A 26,900-nucleotide genomic window follows, 5' to 3' on the forward strand; every position below is an offset into this window, starting at 1 on the left:
ATGGCTGCTTCCATCACCTCCTATCCTTACCTGTATCCTTACAACTTAAATGTCGCTAACTTTGTGGCCATTAAGTTGAATCAAACCAATTTTCTGATACGGAATACTCAGCTGCTTGGATTCATTGAGAGCCAAGACATTACTGAGTTCATTGAAGGAGAGATGGCTGCACCTGAACCCACAATCAAGCATGTCAAGGAAGGTGGCATGGTTGAGGAACGTGTGAATCCAAACTATCAAGCAACGCGAAAATCAGATAGTCTATTGCGTGGATGGAACACCGACACTCTCGCAGAAGAGGTGGGCACAATAATCAGGCTTCAGACATCTAAAGAGGTATGGAACACCCTTATGACACACTTCTCTCATAAATGTCAAGAGAGGAAACATTTGCTTATGCAAAAACTCTGAACGTATAAGAAAAGAAACCTAGCCATTTTAGATTATATCTATGGTTTCAAGAAAATATGTGATGAGCTTGCAGCTATAGGCAAAACAATTGAGGATCAGTCGAAATTTTTTGGCTCCTTAGTGGATTGGGACAGGAATATGAATCATTTACCACCACTATGATGAAACCTCCAACACCGTCTTATATGGATGTCGTAGTTACTTCAGAGTCATGAAACTATGCGAAGTATGTATCATGATGATACTAGTCAACATGCTGCCTTTTATAGCAAAAGATACACAAATCCCAAGTTTAAAGCAAACAAAAATGAGTTTTTTAATTCCAAGGGCCAAAAGTTCACATAGGTGGCACAAACTAGAGGACAATTTCCACCAAATCAAACCAAGAATGGTGGACAAAATAGAAAACCAAAGCAAGGACAAAGGAGTTCGTTGTCAAATCTGCCATAAAATGAATCACAATGCTGCAAATTGCTGGCATCGATTCAATCCTAGGATGTACCACACTGTTCACATCCCCAAAGATTTTTGGTTTTTGGAGTGGTCCAAAAAAATGAGTTTTGTTTTGAAAATGAGAGAAAAAGGGACTTGGTTGTTGGTACGAGGATCAACCATTTCCGGCACCTTTAGCGAGGGCAATCAATCTAAGGACTATGTTTATCTTTGATGCATTTCATTTTGGCTTAAACATCCTTATCATTTTAAATGCGGTGTTGTGTTTGAGAAAATGTTGAATATTTGATGTTTCAAACTTTTGAAAATATTTTTGAAGAATTACTTGAAAATGTGAAACATTTTGGAGAAAACTAGAATTGAAAAATATCATTTGGAAAGCTTGGGAAATCATTTTTGAAGTCACTTTAGTGTTCTCTTGAGACTTTAAGTAGGTTTGAGATTTTGCTCTAATTTGGTTCTTTTAGAGCTCTATCTCATCTTGCTTAAGTTCTTTTAGAGATGCGATTGTGCTCATTTGTGATGTTAAGTGAATGTGGATGCATGAATACATTGAGCTTACATAATTCATTCATACCACAATATTTATCTAAAGACATTTCTACCATCACAAATATTTAAGATTTTTGTACTAAATATTTTTGGTGAAAGAGAAAAGTTTTTGAAAATGGAATGACGTTATAGACCCTCAAGCATGATTCCATTTGAGTTTTGGTCTTAGTAAAGTCGGCAAATGAAAAAGATCTTTAAAGAAAAATGTTCAAAAGAATTGAAAAGATGAAAGAGTTGATTCCAAGACAAATACAGAGAAAGGGAGAGAGAAAGAGATCTTGAAAATCGCAAAATCAAAAATTTAAAATAAAGAGATACATATTAATATATATATATATATATATATATATATATATATATATATATGAAAGCCTATGAAAATGAGGTTTAAATCAAATAGAGAAGAGAAGATCATTTTAGAAAGAGAAAGGGAGAGATTTAAAAATGGAGTGCACATATATATTTATTCGTATATACGTATACGAGAATTTATAAAAGTATGTTCAATCATAAAGAGAGAAAGACAAATAAAGATATTTATGTGTATAACATGTATATACACATATGTCTTCATGAGTTTTAAAATCAAGAAATGACTTAAAAATATCTGACTGAAATTTTGATGTAGGCTACAGGGGAGCTTGGACACATAAAAGTGTCTAAGCTAAGTCTCCAAAGCTACATTAGAGAGGGTATTTGGTTTTGAAAATCTTTTGGAAAACATGCTTCCAAATATGAACATAAAATTATAATTAGTTGCTTCAAGAAAATACATTTCTCCACCATTGGGTATGGAAGAAAATCAAATATACATGAAATGATCAATGATGAAGCACTCATTGGGGTTTCTAATTGAGTGATTAATAAATAAACTAAGCATGAAAATGACATGAAAATGCACTTTAACATGTACAAATTCGTGAAGGGCTTTCTCAGGTTGGATAAGTTCCAACCTCAAAAATCAACACAAGAATAAAGAAATCCCAACCCCAATCACTCATTCTCACAATGCATTTGCTCATCAATTAAAGAAAAATTAGAATATCATATATGAACATCATCTCAAGCATATATGAGGAGTAAGAAAATATAGCAAGCATATTTTGGAGGTAAAATGAAGAAATGGAATTTATTTCGCCTTGCTCATACTCTCGGTGCACTTAGGATATAGCTCTTGATTCCGGATGAGAAATCATTTGAGCTTTCTTGTACGACCATGAGAATGTGGCAAGAGGAAAAGATGAAGTTAAAATGAGAGGAAGATTACAAACCTCGAATATGAATGGTATTGAAAATGAGCCCTCTCTTTTGAATGATCTTGGAGTTTCCTCGGATGAAACTCTAAGGTGATGAACCCCCAATTGATCTCTTTGTGCACCTTTGAATAATTTGGACTTGAAAACTATTCGCTTCCAAGGTTGGAAAAGAAAAGAGAGATCTAAGGAAAATTTGGAATTTCAAGTGAGGAAGCAGAAAAGGTTCCTCCATGGTTGGCTCATCACCCAAGAGGGGGGAAAATGGGGTTTTTATAGAGAGTTTTGCAGCCAAAACTCAAAATTCAATTTTTTTTCAATTTCACAACATTTTCATGCGAATTTCAAAAAATTTTGCATTATTTTCAATTTTTTTTAAAAAGAAATAGGTTTGAAATGAGTATGATTGGCCATTAGGCTTGTAAATCATTTTGATGTTTAGGCAGGGCTAATCCCACTTAAAACACTCAAAATCACCCTCTAACGGTCCATTTCCAAAGAAAAAATGAGGTTTGCAGTCGACAAGGCATGCCAAAATGCCCTTGAGGGCATGTGCCTGCACGTGGCAAGTGCGGTCACGCATGAGAGCTCGTCGCGCTATCATCCGGTCGTGTTGTCAGGCGCAATAGTGCGCCGTGCTATAGCATGGCATGTGATATCGCGAGCGAGCACAATCGAGTGAGGCAATATAAGATAAATAAGGGTTGTTTATAAAATAAAATTATTATTTTGCTATTTGAAAAATGGTTTTTTTTAACAAACGGATGGCCGACTCCATTTTGAGCAATTCAGAACTTGCTTCAAATCTGAGTTTGGTTCAATCGGTTGACCGATCAAGCATGCAACTTGGGTTTAAAAACATGTTTTGGCGTGAGAATGAGACCTTAAAACAAAGGGAGGGTTCGTGCACGCGCAACGCTCAAATTTTGTTTTTTAGAACTAAATTTTGAATTTTGGGTTTGAAATGCTTGATTTAGATATGAATATGGGTTTTGGATCTAATTTAGATCAAAAAATTAGATTTTGTGTTTTGGTAAAAGAGTGTAGCATTTTTGAAAAATTTGGGGTGATAAAAGATGCCCCTCTTTGTTACTAAGCCGGCACTAGCTGTGCTTTGTGACAAAGATTAGCACCCTGAATTTTTCAAAAGAAACATTTTTGGAATGATGCTTCAGGCTTAACCTCTTAACTGAATGCGTTGTTTGAGCTTACATGGCAGGTTTAACTCTTTACCTACATTGGTTTGTTGAAATTGAATTCAGGTTTAAACCCCTTGAATGGGTTGCCTTAGCTTGCATTATAGGTTTAACACCTTGCCTACGTGGGTTGCTCTTTTGTCCATAATTTCAGGTTTTACCCATTTCCTGAATGGGTTGCTCCATAACAAGTGGCAATGCCAGGAAAGAACCTTCATCACCTCAGATACCTCTGTTGAAGCAAGGAATGAAGCCCTATTGCTCATTCATTGGTTATAACAAGAAAACTTCCCATCACCTCGAGTGCCTCGAGTGCTTTTTGATAAAAAGGTGTAGACAAAATTATATAAAGGAAACTAATATATTTTCTGTTAATAGGAAAATGAGGGTGCAATGTAATATGAGCTTTGATATGAAAGAATTTATGTTTGTCTTCAATGAGAATGAATTCCGACAAAGCTTATAGGAAAGAAAATGAGAATATGATCGGTCGATGGTGATTATCATAGCAAGATATAAAGTTGATGATGTAGGAAAATAGAGAGCCTTAATTTCCGAATGATTAAATCTTAAGCAAAGTATAAATATATGATGTTTGACTTAGGAAGATATAGACACAATAGGGGTGGATGAATAAATTAAAAATAGGTGCCCGATGATTGAAAATAGAATAACCTTGGAATAAATGATGACCTAATAAAATCATGGAAGTAGTAAAATGGAAAGAAAGACACACTATAGATATTGAAGTTAGAAAATTATTTGGCTAAATATAAATGAAGAAAAAAAGGGAATGCATGACCTCAGTCAAGTACGTGTTGATCACGAACCGAGATTGATGCAAAAAAAATAATGGAAATTGTCTCAAAAAAGAAGATTGATATGTGAGGGTGAAAGGTAGTATCATGTGTATGCTTAGATATAAAAGAATTTTGGATTTGTCTTTAATGAGAAGCAATTGGGGCAAAGCTTGTAGGAAAGAATTGTGAGCAATTTATCACTTGTGAAGAATCTTAACTTTGAAAAGATTAGACCCCAAGTAGAGTATAATAAATGCATGATGCTTGATTCATATAGATTCAATAAGTTAAAATCACATGTCCTATGATTGAAAATGTAGTATACTTGAGTAAAGCAAAGATTGATATTCAATTTAGAATAAATAACAACCCAATAACACAGGGAGAAAGATATGGGTGTTGAGGCCAAAATAATATGTATGACCTGAGTCAAACAAAGTTGGTAATTGAGCCAATAACTAGCTATCATGTTTAAGAATATGAGGTTGGACCAATGAATAAATGAGGGATAGACATTGTAGGATAAAATATAGATTTGGAAGCAGTTCTGAAAAAAATGAACTTGCCGAATGATAGAATTTGAAAAATCAATGTCGCTTAGGTAGTAGCTTTAAAGCATGAGCTTATGACGTGATCATGTTGAAGATTATATAAAGATGATTGAAAAAACATTGATTTAAATGAGAAAGATGGAATGTAAAATTATTAAATTGATCAAAGTTTGTATGAAGACACACATGCATTCATCAGATAATGATAAAGATCCAGCATTTTCGAAAGTCATCTTTATCATGCATATATTTGGAAAATGAGCATGACCCTAATTGACTTTCGTTTGATAAACTATGATTATTCCATATAAGATATGCCGATATACCTTAGCCAAGAGGCTTAGTACGAACATAGACTCCTCCAATAGGCAACTAAGTATAGGGTTCATCAACTTCTTCTTGATCACTCGTTGATATACCACAAATTACCACTCATGGTACTAACGAGGAGACTTTTTCGCCCAAGGTGTGGTCCAATTGTAAGGTTTAGTCTTGTGCTACCGCCTAAGACCAAGCCCAGCAACATGATGACCGCGACAAATAGGTATGAGGAATTTTGTGATATGAGAAATCATGCAAAATCAGTTGTCTCTAATGCAATGTTCCTAAAAATGATGATTAAAATAATAAGAAGAACAAACATTGTCTTCAAACAATTCGTAAATTGAGGTGGGTTGTATTTGATGCTAGATCTAAGTGAACATGATTAATCATCCTCAATTAGTCTTATATGCAAAAGAGCAAACATAATCATCAAATATGTAATGAAATGCTGATGAGGTCAAGGCCAAAGTAGGGGACATGCTTTATCATCGACAATATATGAGATGTTCAAGTTTGTGGAAATGCATCAATTATAATCATAGACAAACGATAATGGGTCCCATCACGGTCGCCATTTGTTCACATCCATAAAGTTTTTTTGTTTTTAGAGTGCTCCAAAAAAATGAGTTTTGTTTTGAAAATGAGAGAGAAAGGGACTCGCCTGTTGGTACGAGGATCGACCGTTCCCAATGCCTTTACGGGGGGTAATCAACCCAAGGGCTATGTTTATCCTTGATGCATTTCGTTTTGGCTTAAACATACTTGTCATTCTAAATGCGGTGTTGTGTTTGAGAAAATGTTAAAGATTTGATGTTTCAAACTTTTGAAAAGATTTTTGACGAATTACTTGAAAATGTGAAACATTTTGGAGAAAACTAGAAATGTGAAATATCATTTGGAAAGCTTGGGAAATCATTTTTGAAGACACTTTATTATTCTCTTGAGACTTTAAGTAAGTTTGAGATTTTACTCTAATTCAGTTACTACCTAATTAGAGTTTTATTTCATCTTGCTTAAGTTCTTTTGAAGATGTGATTGTGCTAATATGTGATGTTAACTGAACTTGAATGCATGAATAAATTTGAACCAAAATCGGATTTGGAGCAAGTTTGAAGTCGCCAAAATGAATTCGACCACCCGTTTTTAACAAAAAAACCATTTTTCAAATAACAAAATAATAATTTTATTTTATAAACAGCCGTTATTTATTTTATATCATTTTATTAAATTTAAATTTAACTTAAAAAAAAGAGTTTTTGCATGTCCCGCGACATACAGTCGCGTGACTCGCACGATCACCTCACGCATTCATGCATCCACATTCACTTAATAACATCACAAATGAGCACAATCACATCTCTAAAAGAACTTAAGCAAGATGAGATAAAACTCTAATTAGGTAGTAACTGAATTAGAGAAAAATCTCAAACCTACTTAAAGTCTCAAGTGAACACTAAAGTGACTTCAAAAATGATTTTCCAAGCTTTCCAAATGATATTTCTCAATTATAGTTTTCTCCAAAATGTTTCACATTCTCAAGTAATTCTTGAAGAATCTTTGCAAAAGCTTGAAACATCAAATCTTCAACATTTTCTCAAACACAACACCACATTTAGAATGACAAAGATGTTTAAGCCAAAAGAAAATGCATCAAAGATAAACATATCCCTTGGGTTGATTACCCCTGGTAAAGGTGCTGGGAACGGTCGATCCTCGTACCGATGGGTGAATCCCTTTCTCTCTCATTTAAAAAAAAAAACTCATTTTTCTAGAGCACTCCAAAAACAAAAAATCTTTGGGGTTGTGAACACACACGCAATGGCAGCTATGAAGATAGTGACGAACATGATGACAATTGGTTTCCAGATACGGGGCATCCACACATATAACATTCGATCTTGGTAATCTTACAAACTTTGCCAAGTACCATGCTAGCGATCAAATTATGGTGAGAAATGGTGAAAAATTAAATATTACTCATATTGGTAATACGGCCATTCAAAATGGGGGAAAGACGTCTTGCACTTAATAATGTTCTTGTTGTGCTTTAAATTAAGAAGAATCTAGTTTCGGTCAGCCAATTAACATTGGAATATCCATATATATTTCAATTCTCTGCTCACAGTTTTTTTGTTAAGGACAAGAGGAACAATTGGCTAATAGCATTGGCTAGTAGAACTAGAGATCTCTATGCATTCCAAGAAACCAAGGACCGACAACATACAACCTTCTTCTCCAACAGATTTCGATCAGCCAATAAAGAGACATGGCATCAGCGTTTGGGTCATTCTCATTATCAGATAGTTGATTTTCTTGTTAGCAAAAATAATATTGAGGTGAGTGGATTTCAATAAGACTGTCAATTTGGTCTAGTTGTCAAGTTGCCAAGATGTGTGGACTTCCTTTTCTTTCAATAGAGGATCATTGTCAATTTTTTCTTGAGCGAATTCATTGCGATTTATGGGGACCAGCCCCCATCATGTCTACACTACAGTTTCGATTTTATGCTATATTTGTTGATGAGACTACAAGATTTGTTTAGTTATATCCCCTTTGGCACAAATCTTAACTTTGTCAAGTGTTTATGGATTTTCATAAATTAGTTGAACTACTGTTTGAGGCAAAGTGAAAAATTTTTTAAACCGATGAAGGAGGTGAGTTTAACAGTCAGGTATTAGAGCATTATTTGAAACATAATGGCATTCAAAACATCAAGGCATGCCCCAAAATGCTACCACAAAATGGTTTGGCTGAACGGTGTCATCGGTCCATCGTTGAATTGGGTCTCACTATGCTATTTCATGCTCATATACCTATGAAATATTGGGTCGATGCCTTTCTAATTGCTGCATGGTTGATTAATCGGTTGCCTACTGCCACTTTGCAAATGAAGTCACACCTTCAATGTGTTTTTGGAAAGAAACCAGATTATGTATGTCTTTGCATCTTTGGAAGTCGATGCTTCCCATATTTGAGAGATTATGCCAAGAATAAATTTGAACTAAGATCATTACTATGTGTCTTATAGTTCTATTCACAAAGGCTACCAGTGTTTATATCCTCCTATTGGATGTGTATATATTTCACGGCATGTAGTATTTGACGAAGTTTACTTCCCATTTCATAAACCTGAAATATTTTTTTCAAGAGTTGAACACCAACTGCAACCTACCACCTTTAATGATTGGACCGAGCCTCCTCATACCACCCGTGATCCAGCTGGCCTTCGTGCTAACTATGAAACTTCATCTACTCGTATGCATCATGAAGAGCTTCCAACACAAGAAGCATCACCAGCTACTGTCACTACCTCGGTTCCTCACGAATCAGCCGTGCACACCGAGCCAACTTCTCCTTTCACCGACTTAGTCTCAACGTCTCCTTAGCTTCCACCTCACGAGGACTTTCACCTTACTACAGTACCCTCACCAAGTTCTACTATACCATCAAGTGCTACTCCTACAGCTCAACTCATGTTTTCCCATTACCAAATTCTCATGCCATGGTCACTCGAGCAAAGGCTGGCATTACCAAGCCCAATCCTCGCTATTTTCTCACTGTGAGTATTCCTTTAGAACCTAAAATAGTAAAAGAGGCCTTAATGCATGATGGATGAGTGGCAGTGATGAAGGAAGAACTCCATGCCCTTGACCCTTGCCACACATGGACCCTGGATCCTTGGCAACTGAATATGAATGTGGTAAGCACTCGTTGGGTTTTCAAAACCAAATTGAAAAGTGATGGCACACAGGAACGTCTCAAGGTTAGACTTGTAGCCCGTGGTTTCAATCAAATACCTGGCATTGATTTTATGAAGACTTTCTCTCCGATCATCAAACCGGCTACCATTCGTATTGTTCTCACTATTGCGTTGACCAACCATTGGGACATCAAACAGCTTGACATCAAAATGTGTTTCTTCATGGTAACTTAGATCAAACTATTTTCATTGAGCAGCCACTAGGCTTCATTGACCCTTCCAAGCCAACTTCAGCAGGCTCTGTATGGTTTTCGCCAGGCTCCTTGCGCTTGGTACGATCGTTTTGGCTCCTTCCTATTAACCAAGGGGTTCTATGATAGTATCTCTGATTTCTTCTTTATGTTGATGACATCATACTCACCGGGAGCAATAGTACTCTTCTTCAGCAGTTTGTCAAAGAGTTGACTATTGAGTTCACCATGAAAGATCCCGGCTATCTTCATCACTTTTTAGGTGTGGAAGTTGTAAAAACCAGCTTTGGACTTTTCTTATATCAAAGGTGTTATGCTTTCAGTCTACTTGAACGTGTGAAATTGCTTGGTTGTAAAAATGCCATTACGCCATTGGTTCAACATTACCAAACCCCTCCTGATGACACGCCCTTCGCCGATCCCATGTTATTTCAAAATCTTGTTGGAGGGCTACAATATTTTTCACCAGGCCAAACATATCATTCAGCGTTAATTATGTCAGTCAGTACATGTAGACAACAACCAATAGTCACTTTCAGCAATAAAACGTATACTTTGTTACATTCATGGAACAATTTCTAATGGGTGTACGCGATCTCCTCAAAGCAATTTTAGGATTCATGCCTTCTCCGATTCTGATTGGGCCAGCTGTCATACTACTCGATGTTCTACTACTGGTTATTGTACATTCATCGGTACAAATTGCATCTCTTGGGCTGTGAAGAAGCATCCCACTGTAGCTCGATCTACGACTGAAACAGAGTATTGATATATGGCCTCTGCAGGAACTGAACTTACATGGATTACATATATTTTGAAAGATCTTGGTATATACTTGGCTCACGCTCCAATCCTATACTACGATAACATGTGTGCTCTCTAGGTTTCTACTAAACCGGTTTTTCATTCCTGTATGAAACATGTCGAATTAGATTATCACTTTATTCATTAGAAGATCGCGCTAGGCCAACTTACAACAGAATTTGTACCTTCCTCTCAACAACTTGCTTACATTTTCACCAAGGCCCTCTCAAGTCATCTCTTTTACTCTCTTCGCGACAAACAGGGCTTGACTAGAGCCCCACCAAGTTTGAGGGGGGATGAAACCGTAACAGCTTACCAGCAAGACTTACCAACAATCACACTGAAGATTGCATCAGTTACAGTCAAGGAAGATGCCCCAGGAATCCAGCTACAGTTACAGATAAAGGCAATAATCAAGGAAGGAACAAATTTAACAAAAATCAGAGGATGAACCGGCCAATCTGCAGATTGCATCCAAAGATGATAAGAGCAATCAAACTACAGTTACAAAAGAGGATAATGACAAACACAAATAAAAATAAACCGTCAACTACAGAATTAATCATGATAAGAATGTAACCTCTCCTAAAATAAAGGAGAGACTTGAGGTGTATTGATATAAATTTTGAAAGGAACCATCTCACCAGGTGTGTGGAAGAAACCCTTGTGGGCGTAGGTGCTTTGTCACCGAACCACATAAATTGGTCTCTCTCTCTCTCTCAATAACTTTTGGTTTCTCACATCATGTTCCTTATGTATGGCATTCCTTATGTCTGGCATTTGTTTTTCCCATTTCTGTCTTGTTCATTCTGTTCTGGTTTGATTTTTATTTTTCTCATTCTATATGTACTGTCCAGTATTTACATCTTGCACCATTTGTTGCATCTGTTCTATTCATTCTGTCCACCGTTTGATAATTAGAACACTCAGTTTTGTTGGTTTTTACTTGATTCATCTATTATTTTAAAGTTAGTGACATCACACAAAGCTTATGCAAAAAATCATTCATCATTTTTTTGTTTGAATTTGTTCTATTAATTTTGTCTACTGTTTGATAATTACAACACTTTGTTTTGTTGGCTCTACTTGTTTTGTCCATTGTTTTAAAGTTAGAGACATCATACAAAGCTTATGTAAAAAGTCATTCATCATTTTTATGTTCGAAATAACAAGAGTATGTTACATAAGTATTACTATAAAATTCATAACGAAAAACACATTTAATCAAAATCGACGTATTCAATAACTTGATTCTGTTGACTCAAGATAACACATATAACACCAATATAGCAAAATTAACTTCATAACTCGAACAAAAGAAACCAATATCACAAAATTAATTTCATAACTTGAACAAATTATCAATGTTAGATGTTCAACTAAACATTATCACGTAACCCACAAGAAATCAAATTACAAATTATTGGGAGATGCACATTGGCATATATTAACACAGAAATTAATACAAAGGCTCATAAACCTAAGGCAATGAGATTAGTCCTACATGATGTATATGCCTTTAGTCCTCCCATCATAAACCACATAAAACTTGGGACGTGGCATAATTGTCTAGTTCTTGCATGCCATTGAAACAAAAAGACAAACAAACAATTAACTTACCTGCATGAAGTATGAAAATGATCTAGTGTAGCTGAAATAATGACATATGACATAATGATATAATCCAGCACTAAAAACATGCACACCCTTCCCCTCAAAATTTCTCTAAAAGCTGGATCTTGCTAAGAGTCAAGGAAGGGAATAAAGCTCTAATGGGGTGTGGGCGTATAAGGGAAAATGTTGGCCTTCGGGAGCGACGCCAAAGCTTATAGAGTTCTACTCAGTCACAGTCGAGGAAGTGATTGCAGTTGTGGCTTTTTAAAAGAGGGGAGAAGGAGATGGGTTAATAACCTGGACTTGAAAATGTCATATTTAGCTAGAAAAGCATAACCATTGAATAAATGGTGGAAAAGTCCTCTCAATAAAGAAGAACATCCAAAGGGGGAAAAAAAAAGCAGGCACGCTGTTTGGCTAATGGGCAAATCATTCCAATATATTTAACAAGCAAGGAAAATATGCTTGCAAAATCACCTTATTACACCATGATTCTACATAAAAACAGGAAACTAGCAGAAGGAAATAATGGTGGTGAGAGATAGGCTGTAGCAATTGATTGCAAGTAAAGAACAAAAAAATGAAACTACTCTTTCTATAGAATGCTTATAAAAGAATATATATATATATATATATATATATATATATATATATATATATATATATATATATATATATATATATATATATATATATATATATATATATATATATATAAAGATAAAAAAAATATGGGCAGCCAATAGAAGTGCAAATGAGATTGTTTAATGATAATAAAGTACAAGCTATTAATTTTTTGGATAAGAGCCATTTCTGAAGGTCCTACTTTGTAATATGTACATGCAAGGAGGCAAAATTTTATGGGGAGGACAAAAAATATGAAGATTACGAAATATGGACATTTTATAGAACAAAAAACATTTCAGTTGAGCATGTCTTGAATAACCTGATGTAGGAAAAATAAGTTGATTTGTGTAAGTTGAAAGGGTAATTAATATAGTAACAATTTATCTCAGCCATCTACAACCATGTAAACAACAAAAAGGAAAAAACCATATGTGATATCTTAATGTCTAAAAACATAATTTCTTTTCCAATCTCAAATAACAACCGACATGAAATGTGCTATATAACCATTTATCTTTGTGAAACACCAATCAGAAAGCATGCAAAAGAGATAAATTGAAGAACATAAAGTTAAACTAAATAGAAATACATTTAGTGAATATCTCATTAACAAATAAGTCATTTCAAATTAACAAAAATTTGCTCATTCTTTGATGCCTCAATCAAGTGTAGAGGATGTGTTGATGGACAATTGCCATCACATCAGTTCAAACACAAGAAACAACATCATCAACTGTCTCTGACAATTCAAGGTAATAAAATTCACTAACCCAAGGATTTGGGTTTGCTTTGTTTTTGTTGACTTTGCATATCAAACAAGCTTCAAGGTTTTACTTTTACAAGGAGTTGTCAATCTATGTCAATAGGATCTTTTTAATAGAAAAGTTGTTCAATTTGAGATGCACAAATAGCTCATCATCCATACATGTATTTTTAAGTTCATAGGAATGAAACCAAACTCATACTTTTTCATGCCTTTAGAATGTGAACTTAAGATATTAAACCATTTACATTTAAATAAAACAAGCCTCAAATCTCCAAAATAATCAACTTCAAAGATATCCTTATTGGTACTATAGTCGGTAACTTCACCAATAACATAACTTTTATCTCTTACAATAGAAAAACTAGAAGTTTATGCAGTGACAACAATGCCACTATTCTAAGTTTTTCTCTTTTATTCTCTTTCAAATACATGAAATTGAAATCCATTTGTGACAAGACCATTATATTTTTTCACCATCTTCTGCGGATATTGGGAGAGCCGTAAACTTCATCATTCACTTGTTGGCATGTAACGCTTTGGCGTAATTGAGGAATTTATTGCAAATAAATGATTAGTTAGATGAAAATTTTAAATAATACATATTAAAAGTAAAATTAATAAAACTGCCTGAGATATAATATACATGATTTTGGAACCATTCTAGAAAGTAGACATATGCATACCTTGTGCTCTTGAGTACTGATCCAGTTGAATAATTACATTTACCCCCAAGCCCATCTATCAACACTAATTTTCATTTATTTTTTCTTTTTTTGCCTATTTTACTCGGGTCAACTCGATCTTTTGTTTTATGATTGATGTTTGGTAAGCAATTGTTTTACTGAACGAGTCAAAGCTAGTGACTTTTCCTTGTCTTTGATTGTCTCTACTTTTTTTGAGTTCTATCCATGGGTTATGATGTAGTCCTGCCAAAACTCTCGACTTTTGATGATCATCAAACTATTGACTTAAATTTTCTTGTCCTTGTAGAGAAACTGAAATCATTAAGAGCTTACATGATGAAATATGATTACTTGTGAGGAAGGTTTTATCATACTTGAGATGCTTGTATGCACTGAGATGTGGAAACATGAACTGAAGTGCAAAAACATGCACCAAAATGCAAAAATGTCACAATAAAATGTGAGTACCTATATGCTTGTGGGTTCCATACAAATACAGGTGCTTATACGCTTGTAAAGATTTAAAACTTCTATGCAAAAGAACATAAAAATGTGCATCAAAGTGTGAAAATATGTGTTGATGTGGGTGTACTTGTGTGCGGCGAAGCGGGAAATCTTACGCAATAGTATGTTTACTTGGGGGCATTGAAGCATTAAATCTTATGCCAAAACACATTTTACTTGGGTCCACTAGAGCGCAAAGAAAATTTTATATTAGAATGCAAAAGTTTGAAGCCTTATGCAGGCTAGTATATTTACTTGGGTGCATCGAAGCACAAAATCTTATGTCAAGGCACGTTTACTTAGGGGTGCCAAAGCACAAAATCTTATACAAAAGTGCATTAACTTGTGTGCGCAGTAGTGTCAAATCTTACATCAAAACACGAGATTTATGCACTGGTACATTTACTTGGGGATGCGAAAGTGCGAAATCTTATGCCAAGACACATTTACTTAGGGTTGGTGAAACACTAAATCTTATATCAGAACATGATATTTTGAAAACTTGTGTGAAATTTTATGACAATGCACACTTATCTGAGGGTACTGAAGTGTGAAATTTTATACCAGTGCATGTTCATGTAAAACTTGTTTGTGCTTAAGCACAAAAAATAGTGTACTATAGTATGAAAATTGTTGTGCCGAAACACAAAATCATTTTGGAATTTGAGCTGCATCAAAATGCAAAGCCACATGCGAGAGCATGAAGTTTGTGAAAATTTGAGTGCACCAAAGCGTGAAACTGAAACTTGTGTGTGAATTGAAAACTTGTTTGCATTGACATGCAAAACCTAAAAATTTACATGTTTGAAAAATTGTGCACTAATGAGCAAATTTTGAGAAACTTGTATGCACTGAAGTGCAAAATTTGAAAATTTTGTATGTGCTGGAGAGTAGAAATGTTGTGCTGATACACAAAATGAGTTGTGAAATTTGTTTGCATTGAAGTGTGAAATCATGTGCAAAGACACAAATATATAGAAATGGGAAAACTTATGTGAGATTGAAAACAAATGTTGATTGAAAAATTTGTGGGTATTGAAATGTGATTTTGGGAAACTTATATGCATCGAAGGGCAAAATTGAAAAACTTGTGTGCAACGAGGTGCGATACTGGAAACTTGTGTGATTAGAAAAATATGCACGTATCGAGGTGTGAGACTGGATAATCTTGTGAAATTTGAAAACCTGTGTGCACCAAGGCGCAAAATATGAAAAACTTGTGAAATTTAAAAACCCATACGCATCTAGGTGATGACATTTGGAAAACTTGTAAAATTTGAAAATCTATTTGCACTAATGTGAAAATTAAAAAAAAAAGTGTCAAGTTGGAAAACCTATATGCAAAGGTGTGAAATTTTGGAAAACTTGTGAAATTGAAAAACCTGTATGCACCGAGGTGTAAGATTTTAGAGAACCTCTGTGCACCAATGTGCCAACTTTTAGAAAATTTCTGAAATCTGGAAAACCTATATGCAATGTGTGAGATTTAAAAAACTTGTGAAATTTGAAGACCTATATTCACCAAGGTGCAAGACTTGGAAAATTTGTGTGCACCTAGGTGCCAAATTTAAAAAACTTGTGCTTACTAAGTTGCAAAATTTTGAAAACTTATAAAATAGAAAAACTTGTGAAAAACATGAATACACTAAAATCAGAGATTTGAAAAACCTGTATCTGATTGGAAAGCTTGTGCACACTGATTTACGAAATTGAAAATTGGAAGACATACAGGCACCGTGGCATGAAAGTTGAAAACACTATGTGCACCAAAATGCAAAATTTTGAAAAACATGTGTGATCTTTGAAAAATTCTACGAAATCAAAATCAGGTATGCACAAATTTACGAAATTTTGAAAAAGTTGTGAAATTGAAAAACTTGTGAGCACTAAAGTGTGAAATTTTGAAAAAATTATGAATTTGAAAATTTGTGTACTAAGGTGAAAGTTTTTTGAAAAATTTGCATGCACTAAGATGCAAATTTTGAAAATTTTTTGTGCATTGGAATGCGAAGTTGAAAAACCTGTGAGCATTGAAATGTTAAATTGAAAACTTGTGTGCATTGGAGTGAAAAATTATAAAAGTCATGTATGCTTAAATAGTTGGAGCTTTTGACAAAACTTGAAAAATTGGTAAGTGCTTGGACGTGGAAACTTATGGACTGATTGCTCTCAGATTTTGAAAACTTTGCAATTGCCTTATTGAAAACCTTTTATGGCCATTTCCTTGCAGCTTATTATGTTCTTGTAAAAAATGATGTCACAGTATGAAGGGTAGTGAAGGAAATGTGTGAATGAAGACAAGAGACTAGTCTAACCATTAGGAAATATATCACATGAAAGAATACCGAGATGCTTGAACATGTGAGGGACAAAAATAACTCTAATTGAAGAAAGAAACTTGAGAGAGAGATCCCAATCATCCCTACATGGCATGAGAGAGAACAAGAAATGAAATGATAAGAAGCTTGATCTAAAATATACTCATGATTCAGGAATAGAGTCTCATGTCTGGATCAGTTCTTAGAATAGAATGTACAATGTGGCAGAGGAGAAATGTTTTGATCATAGCAACTATCAAAACAACATGGTGAGAATCAAGACAAACATGTGAATGAATACACAAATAGATGATGGCCAGACTAAGTGATGAGACTGTGCCTGTTAGGATCGACCCAATAAGGGATTCAAACTGAATGGCAATGTTGACCCTGTCTTTGAAATTTTGTCTAGTTTTTTATGAAAATTTGGTGCAGAATAATTATGAAATGTGATGCAAGAAGATAAACATGTAGCCAAACAAAACACGCAAAATGCTTCAAATAGCAACCCTTAATGACATGGCTCTATCATACAAATGTTTCAAAATGGCTTGGGCACCTAAGTTAAACTGATCCAAATGGTTCTAAAAGCTGAGGGTCTTCATTTTCCTTGATTACTCACCAATATACTAGGCTAATGCCTCAGTACGGGTGAGTGGAGGGCCAATACCAACCTCGAGTAGGTTGGTCCAGCTGTTGAACTATCTTGAGCTAATGCATGCATGGAGTATTCTGTGTTATAGTGACCAAGACAAATGGGTGAAGGGAAATTTTGAAATATGCAAGCACATGTTTAAACAGTTGGCTCTAATGTAGTGGGACTTAGGATGTGAGTTAAAATCAAAATGAGAAGCAAAAATAGTTTTCAAGCAACTCATAAATTAAGAGGGTTAATGTGTGATCCTATTCCTAAGTGAACATAGAAGAGCGCTCTCAATTCCAAGTCCTAATGCACATAAAAAATATACACATACATCAAATGAGGGTACCTAAGTAGCTTTAAGGGTGAGAGAACATTTAAAACATAGAAAAATGAAACATCCTTGTCTAGTCAAGATAGTGACAGGTCCCATTATGGTCACCATTTTTGTTTACATGTAAAATTTTTTACCAATTCTTACATGAAGACCATAATAAATGGGATATCATTAGTTGTACTTGCATCCATTTCCTTGTATGGGATTCCAATAGATAGGACCCGACCTATAGGATCCAAGATTTGAAATTCGAAATCCAATATCCAAGAACTAGAATTTGAGATCCAAAAACTGAAATTCAGAATCCATGATCCAATGCTTGAGATCTAAAATCTGATATCCAAAATCTGAAATCTGAAATCTGAAATCCAAAATCCAAGACCAAAGATCTATAATCCAATATATGAATTCCAATATCTGAATCAAAAGTTTGAAATCCAAAATCTGATATCCAAAATCCATAATATAAGGTTCAAGATCCAAAATCCAATATCCATTATCTAAAATTTATTATTCAAGATTCATTACAAGAAATCTGATCCAAAATCCGAAGTTCAAGATCCAAAATTTAATATTTAAAATCAATGAACCGTAATCTAAGATCTGAAATTGATATGAAATAATCCAAAATCCATGATCCCATATTTAATGTCCAAAATATGAAATCCAATACTTGGTATTTAAGATGCAAGATCCATAATGAGATATAAGAAATCCGAAAATCATAATCTATCATTATGATTATTGAGATCTAAATCCAAACTCCTTGTTTAAGATCAAATCATGGTTAATAAACATTCAAGATGTAAATGACTAAAGCTAGGGTGGTCAAAAGGACTGGATTTAGTCTTGCCTAAGCTGTGTTTGAACCTACCTAGGGACATACTTGATTAGAACATATGTGTTGGGGTTTATTTAAAGTGCATGATTCTTGATGTGATCTTTATTAATTGGATGTGGATGTCAATGCAGTTCACTAGATCTAGGCTATGAGTATCGGTTCGTAGATTGTAGGCTCTGGGATCAGTCTGGGCTTGGTCTCAGAGGACTGAACTAAGATTGGACTGCATGCCTGTATGACCTAGGGTTTTTGAAATCATTTTAAAGAAATTGATTTTGAAAACTTTTTAGAAAACTATAATTTGGAAACAGCCCTTGCATTAACATCAAACTGGATTCAGGTTTTCACATACATGGGTTAACGCCTCAGGGTATGCTACTAGGCAGATCTAGTTTGGTTTCAATCAAAGGGTGCATGTGGGTGTAAAGTGATCTAGTGCATGTTAAAACATATGCTATGCATGACTAATGAAAACATATATGAAATGTGATCTATTACGCATGAGACAAAAGCAAACAACACGAAATCATAGAATTGAGATGAAAAACTAAAAAAGAGAGATAAACATACCATAACAAAGATGGACGTGCTAAATTTTCTCAAGAATTAAATTCTAAACTAAAATAAGAAGAAACATGTGAAAAATAGAAAAGAAATATAGGTTAGTTGAGGTAGACTCGATGACATTTTAAAGTTATGAGCGCGATCCTCACTTGTAAACTTTGGTTTTTTGAAAATTCATTTGAAAATCATGATATCTTGGATTAATTAATTTTAGATTGAAATTTGAAATTCAATATTATTGAAAATGGTTCTCATATGAGAAAAAACTTATATTATATTTATATCTTGATCAAAATCATTTGGATGTGAAAACATGTTAGTTTTGGACTTTGAGTTTAATGCAAGATTTTGAACATAGATTTGAAATCTAGTTTACTTGGATACAAATATATCTTGATCAAATTTATATCCAGATATAAAATCCAATTTTATTCAAGTTGAAAACTACTTTATTGAGATATAAAAGTTTATTGAAAACTAGTCCTTTCTATAATGGATTGAGGAAAATGGACTTATGAAATGGATTTCAAATTGGATATAACTTTGAAGACGACATTTGGATTTTAAAATAGAGATTTTGGATTTGAAATCCATTTCAAAGCATTATTAATGTGGCCTCGAGTCCAGCTTGAATCTATTGACATAGAGGCCTTGAACTTGGTTATTTCACATCAAGTGCCTACATGGATGGAGTAATAAATCATTTGATATGCTATTAAAGTTATTGAACAAAGCATTTTCTGTTGGTGCGCAAATACCAACATCATTTTATGTAACAAAGAAAATTTTTAAAGCATTGGGTATGACCTATGAGAATACATGCATGTCCTCAAAATTGTATGTTGTTTTGGAAAAAATATATTGACAAGGATCAATGTAACGTCTGTGGTGCTTCTAGAGTTAGTATGGACATATTTTGATGAATTGCATCCATTTTTTTGCATTGGACACTTATAATGTCAGACTTGGTTTGGCAAGTTATGGTTTCAATCATTTCCTTACTTTGAGTACATCAATAATACATAATCTATCATCATTGTTGAATATAATCTACCACCATGGATGGATATGAAAGCCATACGTGAATTTGTTTTTGTTAATTTCTGGGCCAAATTCTCTAGGAGAAAAGATTGATGTTTATTTGCAGCTACTAATTGGTAAGTTAAAATTGTTGTTGGATTTTGGTGTAGATACTTATAATGTAAGCAAAAACTAGTATTTTCGGATGCATGTGGCTTTGTTATGGACCATAAATGATTTTTTAGCTTATGCAGACTTGTTAGGATGGAGTACAAAAAAAAAATTGGCAAGCCCTATATCCAAAAGGAAACAAATTCTCATCATTTAAGAAATAATTGTAAAGAATGCTATATGGGTCATCAAAGATTTTTACCTACACATCATCCATATAGGTTGGACAAACGTTCATTTGATTGCGCTGATGAATTATGAATTGTTCCTATATATCTTTCTGGAACTAATGTATTACAAGAAGTAGAACATGAATCATTGAAACAAAATTGGAAAAATAAAAGCATATTTTTATTTTTTTATATTGGAAGGACAATTTATTAGATCACAATTTGAATGTAATGCACATCAATTTTTTTTTGTGAAAATATAGTTGGTACATTATTGAAGTTAGAGGGAAAGACAAAATATCATTACAATTCTCGTTTGGACTTACAAGTGATGAATATAAGGCATGGACTCCTTCCACAAATATATAATAGAATTGGTAAGATATTGTTACCAGTAGCATGTTTCACTATGAGCCAAAAAAAGAAAAATATATTCTGCAAAGTCTTGAAGAATTTTAAAGTTCCAGATGGTTATGCTTCAAATGTTTCACAACGTCTGCATTTAAAAAGAAACAAAAATCTCAAGATTGAAGAGTCATGACTGTCATATGTTGATTTATCAATTCCTTCCATTAGCGTTATAGAGGTCTTTACTAGAGTATTGATTGTGTTTTGTATTTTTTCCGAGAAATCATGTATGAAAGTTGGAAAGAAAATGATTTGAAGCATTTATAAGATCAGATTATATTGAATTACGTCATATGGAAAAGATATTTTCGCTTGCAGTTCTTTGATATCATGATTCACTTGCCTATTCACTTAGGTTGTGAAGTAGTATTAGGTTAATCTATACAATACGGTTGGATATATCCCATTGAAAGGTATGTGCATACATTATTTTATAATGCTTTAATGGCTTTTATTATGTTTTATGTATTTATGTGGTATAGAGACACGTTTTAATAGACTATAAAGAAACTATGAAGCAGTTTAAGCAGCACAAAATTCTATGTTATTGCAGAGAAGATGGTTTTTAGGAGCATATATATATATATATATATATATATATATATATTGTTCACTATGGACAACTTAATGATCCAACAAGTACACACTTATATATTGTTCAATCATCCTTCGGTGGCACCTTACCTTCAGTAAGTTACTAAATGTTGCATTTTGAGTTGAGCATAAATGTTTACTGTACTCATATGTTGGATTTTTATTAGGCAACATCTTGACTTATTGAGAAGAAAATATTATTGAAGGCCTCATGAGATTGAGCACTTGCACAAGGTCAAATTTTTAAAATGGTTTCAAGATTATGTAAGTTATATATTAGCAATTTCTTATCATTTATTCCTAATATGTATTATTTAAATATATCATATAACTTATCTCTTATTTGCTATAGATTCACCCATTATGTTAGAGAAGTATTGGCCAACGAATCAATGTTAAACTTATATGGCTATCATAATATCCTCAAAAAACAGTTAAAAAAAATATAACGGTTTTGTGATAAACGGATTTCGATTCCATACACTTGAATGAGGAGGAAAGAGAAAAAGTCAAAATAGAGGTGTTGTTGTGACTGCATGAACTTTGAGTTTCTCAAGTGTAAGAGATGAAAATCCAGTTATTGGCAAGGTTACCAACTATGGCGTTATTACATATATCTTTGAAGTGGAGTACGATGGAGATATAAAGTTTGTTTTATTTAAGTGTAAATGCTTTGATGTTTTGAGTTCACATGCTAAAGGCATGAAAAAAGATGAGTTTGGTTTTGTGCTTGTGAATTCAAAATATACATGCATAGAAACTGAACCATTTGTGTTGGCATCTCAAGTTGAACAAGTTTTCTATGTTGAAGTTCCTATTGACACAGATTGGCAAGTTGTTGTCAAAATGAAACCTCAAGAATTATTTGATATGCAAAGACAAGAAACTATGCCGGATGAAGTGATTGATGAAGTGAATAACAATTTCTAGGATAATGAATCTTATAACATTGAAATATCACAGATGGTTGATGATGTTTCTTGGGTGCAGCCAGATGTACCAGTCATGTTTGTTGACACATCTTTTGTAGTTGATTGTGTGGCTATCAAACAAATTCTTCGTTGCAATCCAAGGTTAACCCTTCAATATGGTATTGTATTATTTTATATAATTTTGTTAAATAGATTGTTCTTGAGATTTTGCTTCAAAATTGTATCCTTAATGTTGGTTTCAATTGTTTCTTCATAAGTAACAAGACATTCCCATCTTGCTAATTTTTTGTTTATTGTGATTATATGGTTTGAGGAATATCTAAAAAAAACGTAAATCAAAGGAGAATTTAATGGGGCATTGCAAAGTCGCAATTCCTGAAGATCAATGGAGGAACTTGATTTGACATTTTGAATTTCATATATATATATATATCAATTAGTTTACTTGGCTGTATTCCTTTGTAGGTTCTAACTTTAACACTTCGTTGTAGGAGAAAAGTGAGAAAAATAACAAAACTACACAATGTACAAGACTCCGCATAGAATGGGCACAAAAAGTTTGGCCTGATTTCGAGAAGAAAATGAATAAGAACCAGAGCCATCCCATGCCGAAGTCTTTAGTATGACACAAAATACTAGAAGAAGAGAGTATAAGAACGTAACAACAAATGAAGTAATTGTAAGTAATAATATTTCATTACTTTAGTAACATTGATTTTAATTGAAAATTATTAAATACATGTGTTTGAAACATTACACTGATTTATAGATTCAACTGAACGAAGCAATGTCTCAACTACTGAAGACATTAGAGATTACATGTGTCCAACTAATGTTTTATCGTATGTGATGGGGCCAGACAAATTTGGACGGGTGCATACTTATGGAATGGGGGTAAAACCTTCACAATTTTTTGATGCAATTCCTAGTTGAAGTGAATTGATGGCGCAAAATATGGTATTGCGTGTAGAATTGAAATACCTATGCAATAAAGTGCATGAAGTAGAAACCAGCCACACTGACCAGATGTGCAAATTGGAAGATAGGTAAGTTGAAAAAATACAATTGTTGGAAGGTAGGCATGCTGAGAAGATATATGAACTAGAATCTAATGCAGCAAAAGTAAACGAGTTACATATTTGAAGTCAAGATGTTGATGAAAATGTTGAAAAAAAACTAAGTGGTAAATATTCAATGAAATATGTCAGTTTTGTTAAGTTTGTTGTTAGTAGCTGTGTTTATGCCTTGTTTTGGCTGACGTAACTCTTCTCTTGTCATTTTTTTACAGGTTCGAAGATGACGTAAACTACCACATGGAACTCAGCTGTGAAATTGTTTTTTGTAAAATATAGTTTGATGCTAAAATCTTACATGTTCATTACAAGAATGCTTTGGAAATACATTTAACCTTTTGAGATGAAAAACCTATGCTTGTTTTTGTTAGGTCATAAACTTGTTCCTTTACTGTCTCTTTCATTCGTTTGCTTTCTCCTTTACTTCTCTACTAAATAGAATTGTAGTCAATGATGATTCTGACTGCATTAGTATGATGTTCAAATATAATTGATACCTGAACGGTTAGCCAAACACATATCTTCTTTTGGTTGATACATAATACTCAACTCCTTGGGTTCTTGGGATTTCCATCGCTGGATCTTTGGCTAAACATATTTATAGTAGAATGAGAGGGGGCGGCATGTGCTATGTGCAAGAATTAAGTGATGTGCCCTTTGAATTGGCACATTTTATCTTGTAAACATTTGCATGTACTTTAGATGATTAAGCAAAAGCTAATGAAGGAGGGATTATGAAATTTGTTGGATAAGTAGTATCATGTTCTAGAGCAGATATTTTTTGCAGAGTCAAATTTTTGCACAGATATACTTTATCTTCTCCATTGAGCTACATATATGTAACAAAAGGTAGTGGTGTTAGTAACACAACACATGAGGCTGATAGATTCTATCTCTGACTAGATATTTCTACAACGTATAGGAGTTAATCATTTTTCCTTAGCATGTCTAAGAGGAAATTTTTTGAGCAATGAAATATTTGTTGATTCCATGAGGTGCAAGAACAAAGTCAACAAAAGATGTCAACTGCTGCATTTTTCATGAAAAAATTGCAAAATCTGGCAGGCGAATGTTGTCACTAAATTGTTCATGTATCAATCCTCTTGGCTAAAGATCTATCATCACTTTCTCTTGTTTCACAGTTCAGCAGATATGCAGGGAATTGAGAGAAGTAACACTTAAAGATGGTTCAACCTGCTCATATGGAAGAACACTTCCAAAAGATCCAACTTGTTCCATGCTATGCATTGCAAATTTACCATTTGAGTTAGAGCCACAAATACAGGTGCAACTTTTTCTTGAGAAAATGTTAGGGGATTTTTCTGACACAATGTACTATTAAACATTAGACAGTTAAAGAGGGGAGTTAGTTTACTCTTGTGAACATCATGAATCTTTTTTTTTCCAAGAATTTGATTCATTTTATCATTGTTTTTTAAATTCTTTCTATTGCTCTTGATAAGGCTTTGAAAATATGATATTTCACAGTATTATCCTGGATTAATATCACTTGTTGATTACAATCTTCTGGCATTCATAATACATGAGATGTGTTGAACAAAGATAAAAATTTGTCGTACAAGCAGGACCCTGCTTTGGAGCCATTCCAGCATGAGCCAGAGAAGGAGAAACACTACGCAAAAGTCTTCAGCTACCAATAATGGAAGGGGCAGATGACACCACTGTCGTGTTAGAGATGGAAGCGGCATTAAGGAAGTATGAGTAGATAGGATCAGACCTTGGGATCACTGCCACCTGCAAATTTTCTGCTGTGGACCCAAGCAAATTAACCAGATTGATAATCGGGGAGGAGGGCGGAAAGGTATAGTTCTTTTTCATTTTCAGCACTTTCATTCTTGAAACAAGCATATGTAAAATCTATTGAGCACTGTATAACTCAAATGTTAGCTTAACCTCTTGTTTCTTCTTTTGTATAATAGTTTCATGTATGATGGGATCAATTACTAATGAATCCTGGACAATTCAGATCAGTATGATTCTATGGTGGGTATGTGGGTTATAAGTCATTTCTTCCGCCACTTTCTCCTCTTTCTTACACACATAAACTTTGATTTTTTCATTTTCAGTTCAGATCCTGCTTCACATCACTTTCCATTACTTCCTACATATAATATTTTTCAAAACATGTGTATCCCTTTTTGCCTTCATATATTGCTTTCTGTTCTTTTTCATGTGCTGGTTTATGGTCAAGGTTTCACTTGGCTTCGAACATTTCTGCTTGTATCCTTTCAGTATACTGGTCTATGATGAAAACCAGTTTTGGAAATCATTTGCTGCCATTGTTGGAGGTTCAAAGGTATGATCAAAGATTGGAGTGATTTGAGTCGTTACTGGAAAAGGCTGATATTCTTCTTCTTGGTGGAGGAATGATTTTCACATTTTACAAGGCACAAGGTCTTTCAGTGGGATCATCACTAGTGGAAGAGGATAAGCTCGATTTTGCTACCTCACTTCTTGAGGAAGCCAAAGGCAAAAGACTATCTCTCTTGTTGCCCACTGAAGTTGTTATTGCTGACAATTTTGCTCCTGGTGCCAACAGCAAGGTTTGTTATTATTCTGTTTCTAGACTCTAGATCATGTCAATTCGTGTAGCAAGCATCACAAAACTTGTTAGTGTTCTCTTGGCAAGAGATATATCTCGCAGCTACCTACAAATGATTTACCTTTCACAATGTTGGGAGAAAATAGACTTTGAGCTTATATAGTGGAAATTTTGAGATTTGTAAAGAGTTATGCATAATAGTAGAGGGATTGTTTTGATATACCATGCTCTCTTGTCATTATACCAAAGCACCAATGGTATTTGTGATGGGTAACTTAAAACCTCTGAAATCATATTATTTAATTACCTTTTGATTTACTATTTCTTGTATAGTCCAGCTTCTGCGATCCCTGATGGTTGGATGGGACTTGATATTGGTCTCGACTCCATCAAGACTTTCAGTGAGCCAAAGTCACCGAAATCTACGGCCCCAAGGAAGTTAAAAAGAGAAGACGGCTAATTTCCCTTGACAAATTGTGCAATGTTTGCAAGGGGTCTGTTAACACCCCAAATTTTTCCACATCGGAACTAAAGCGATATCAAAATTTTACAAAAGAACTGTGAAAACTTGCAATTTCAAAGCTAATTTTGAATCTAAAGAACAATTTAGATTCAATTTAACCTGCGACACAAATCCCAATGCATGATTACGAGTCTAAACTATTTGCAAATGTCTTTTGACATCCAAATCCAGTTGCAAATGTCATTTGAAATCCAAATCCAATTGCAAAATTCAAATTTTGACTCAAATCCAAGAATTGGATCTAATTCGGTCTAGAA

General features: G+C 34.0%; 1 protein-coding gene across 1 annotated transcript; it reads left to right on the plus strand.

Annotated features, from left to right (window-relative positions):
- On the plus strand, positions 1 to 26,580 carry LOC116265252 (uncharacterized). Its single transcript, XM_031645809.1, is given in 5 exon segments — positions 1 to 336; positions 25,770 to 25,898; positions 25,900 to 26,121; positions 26,152 to 26,156; positions 26,454 to 26,580. Coding segments are annotated over 5 exon segments (819 nt in total).
- The last annotated feature ends 320 nt before the right edge of the window (positions 26,581 to 26,900 follow it).

This window comes from Nymphaea colorata, chromosome 12, assembly GCF_008831285.2.
Source record: "Nymphaea colorata isolate Beijing-Zhang1983 chromosome 12, ASM883128v2, whole genome shotgun sequence".
Lineage (NCBI taxonomy): Eukaryota > Viridiplantae > Streptophyta > Magnoliopsida > Nymphaeales > Nymphaeaceae > Nymphaea > Nymphaea colorata.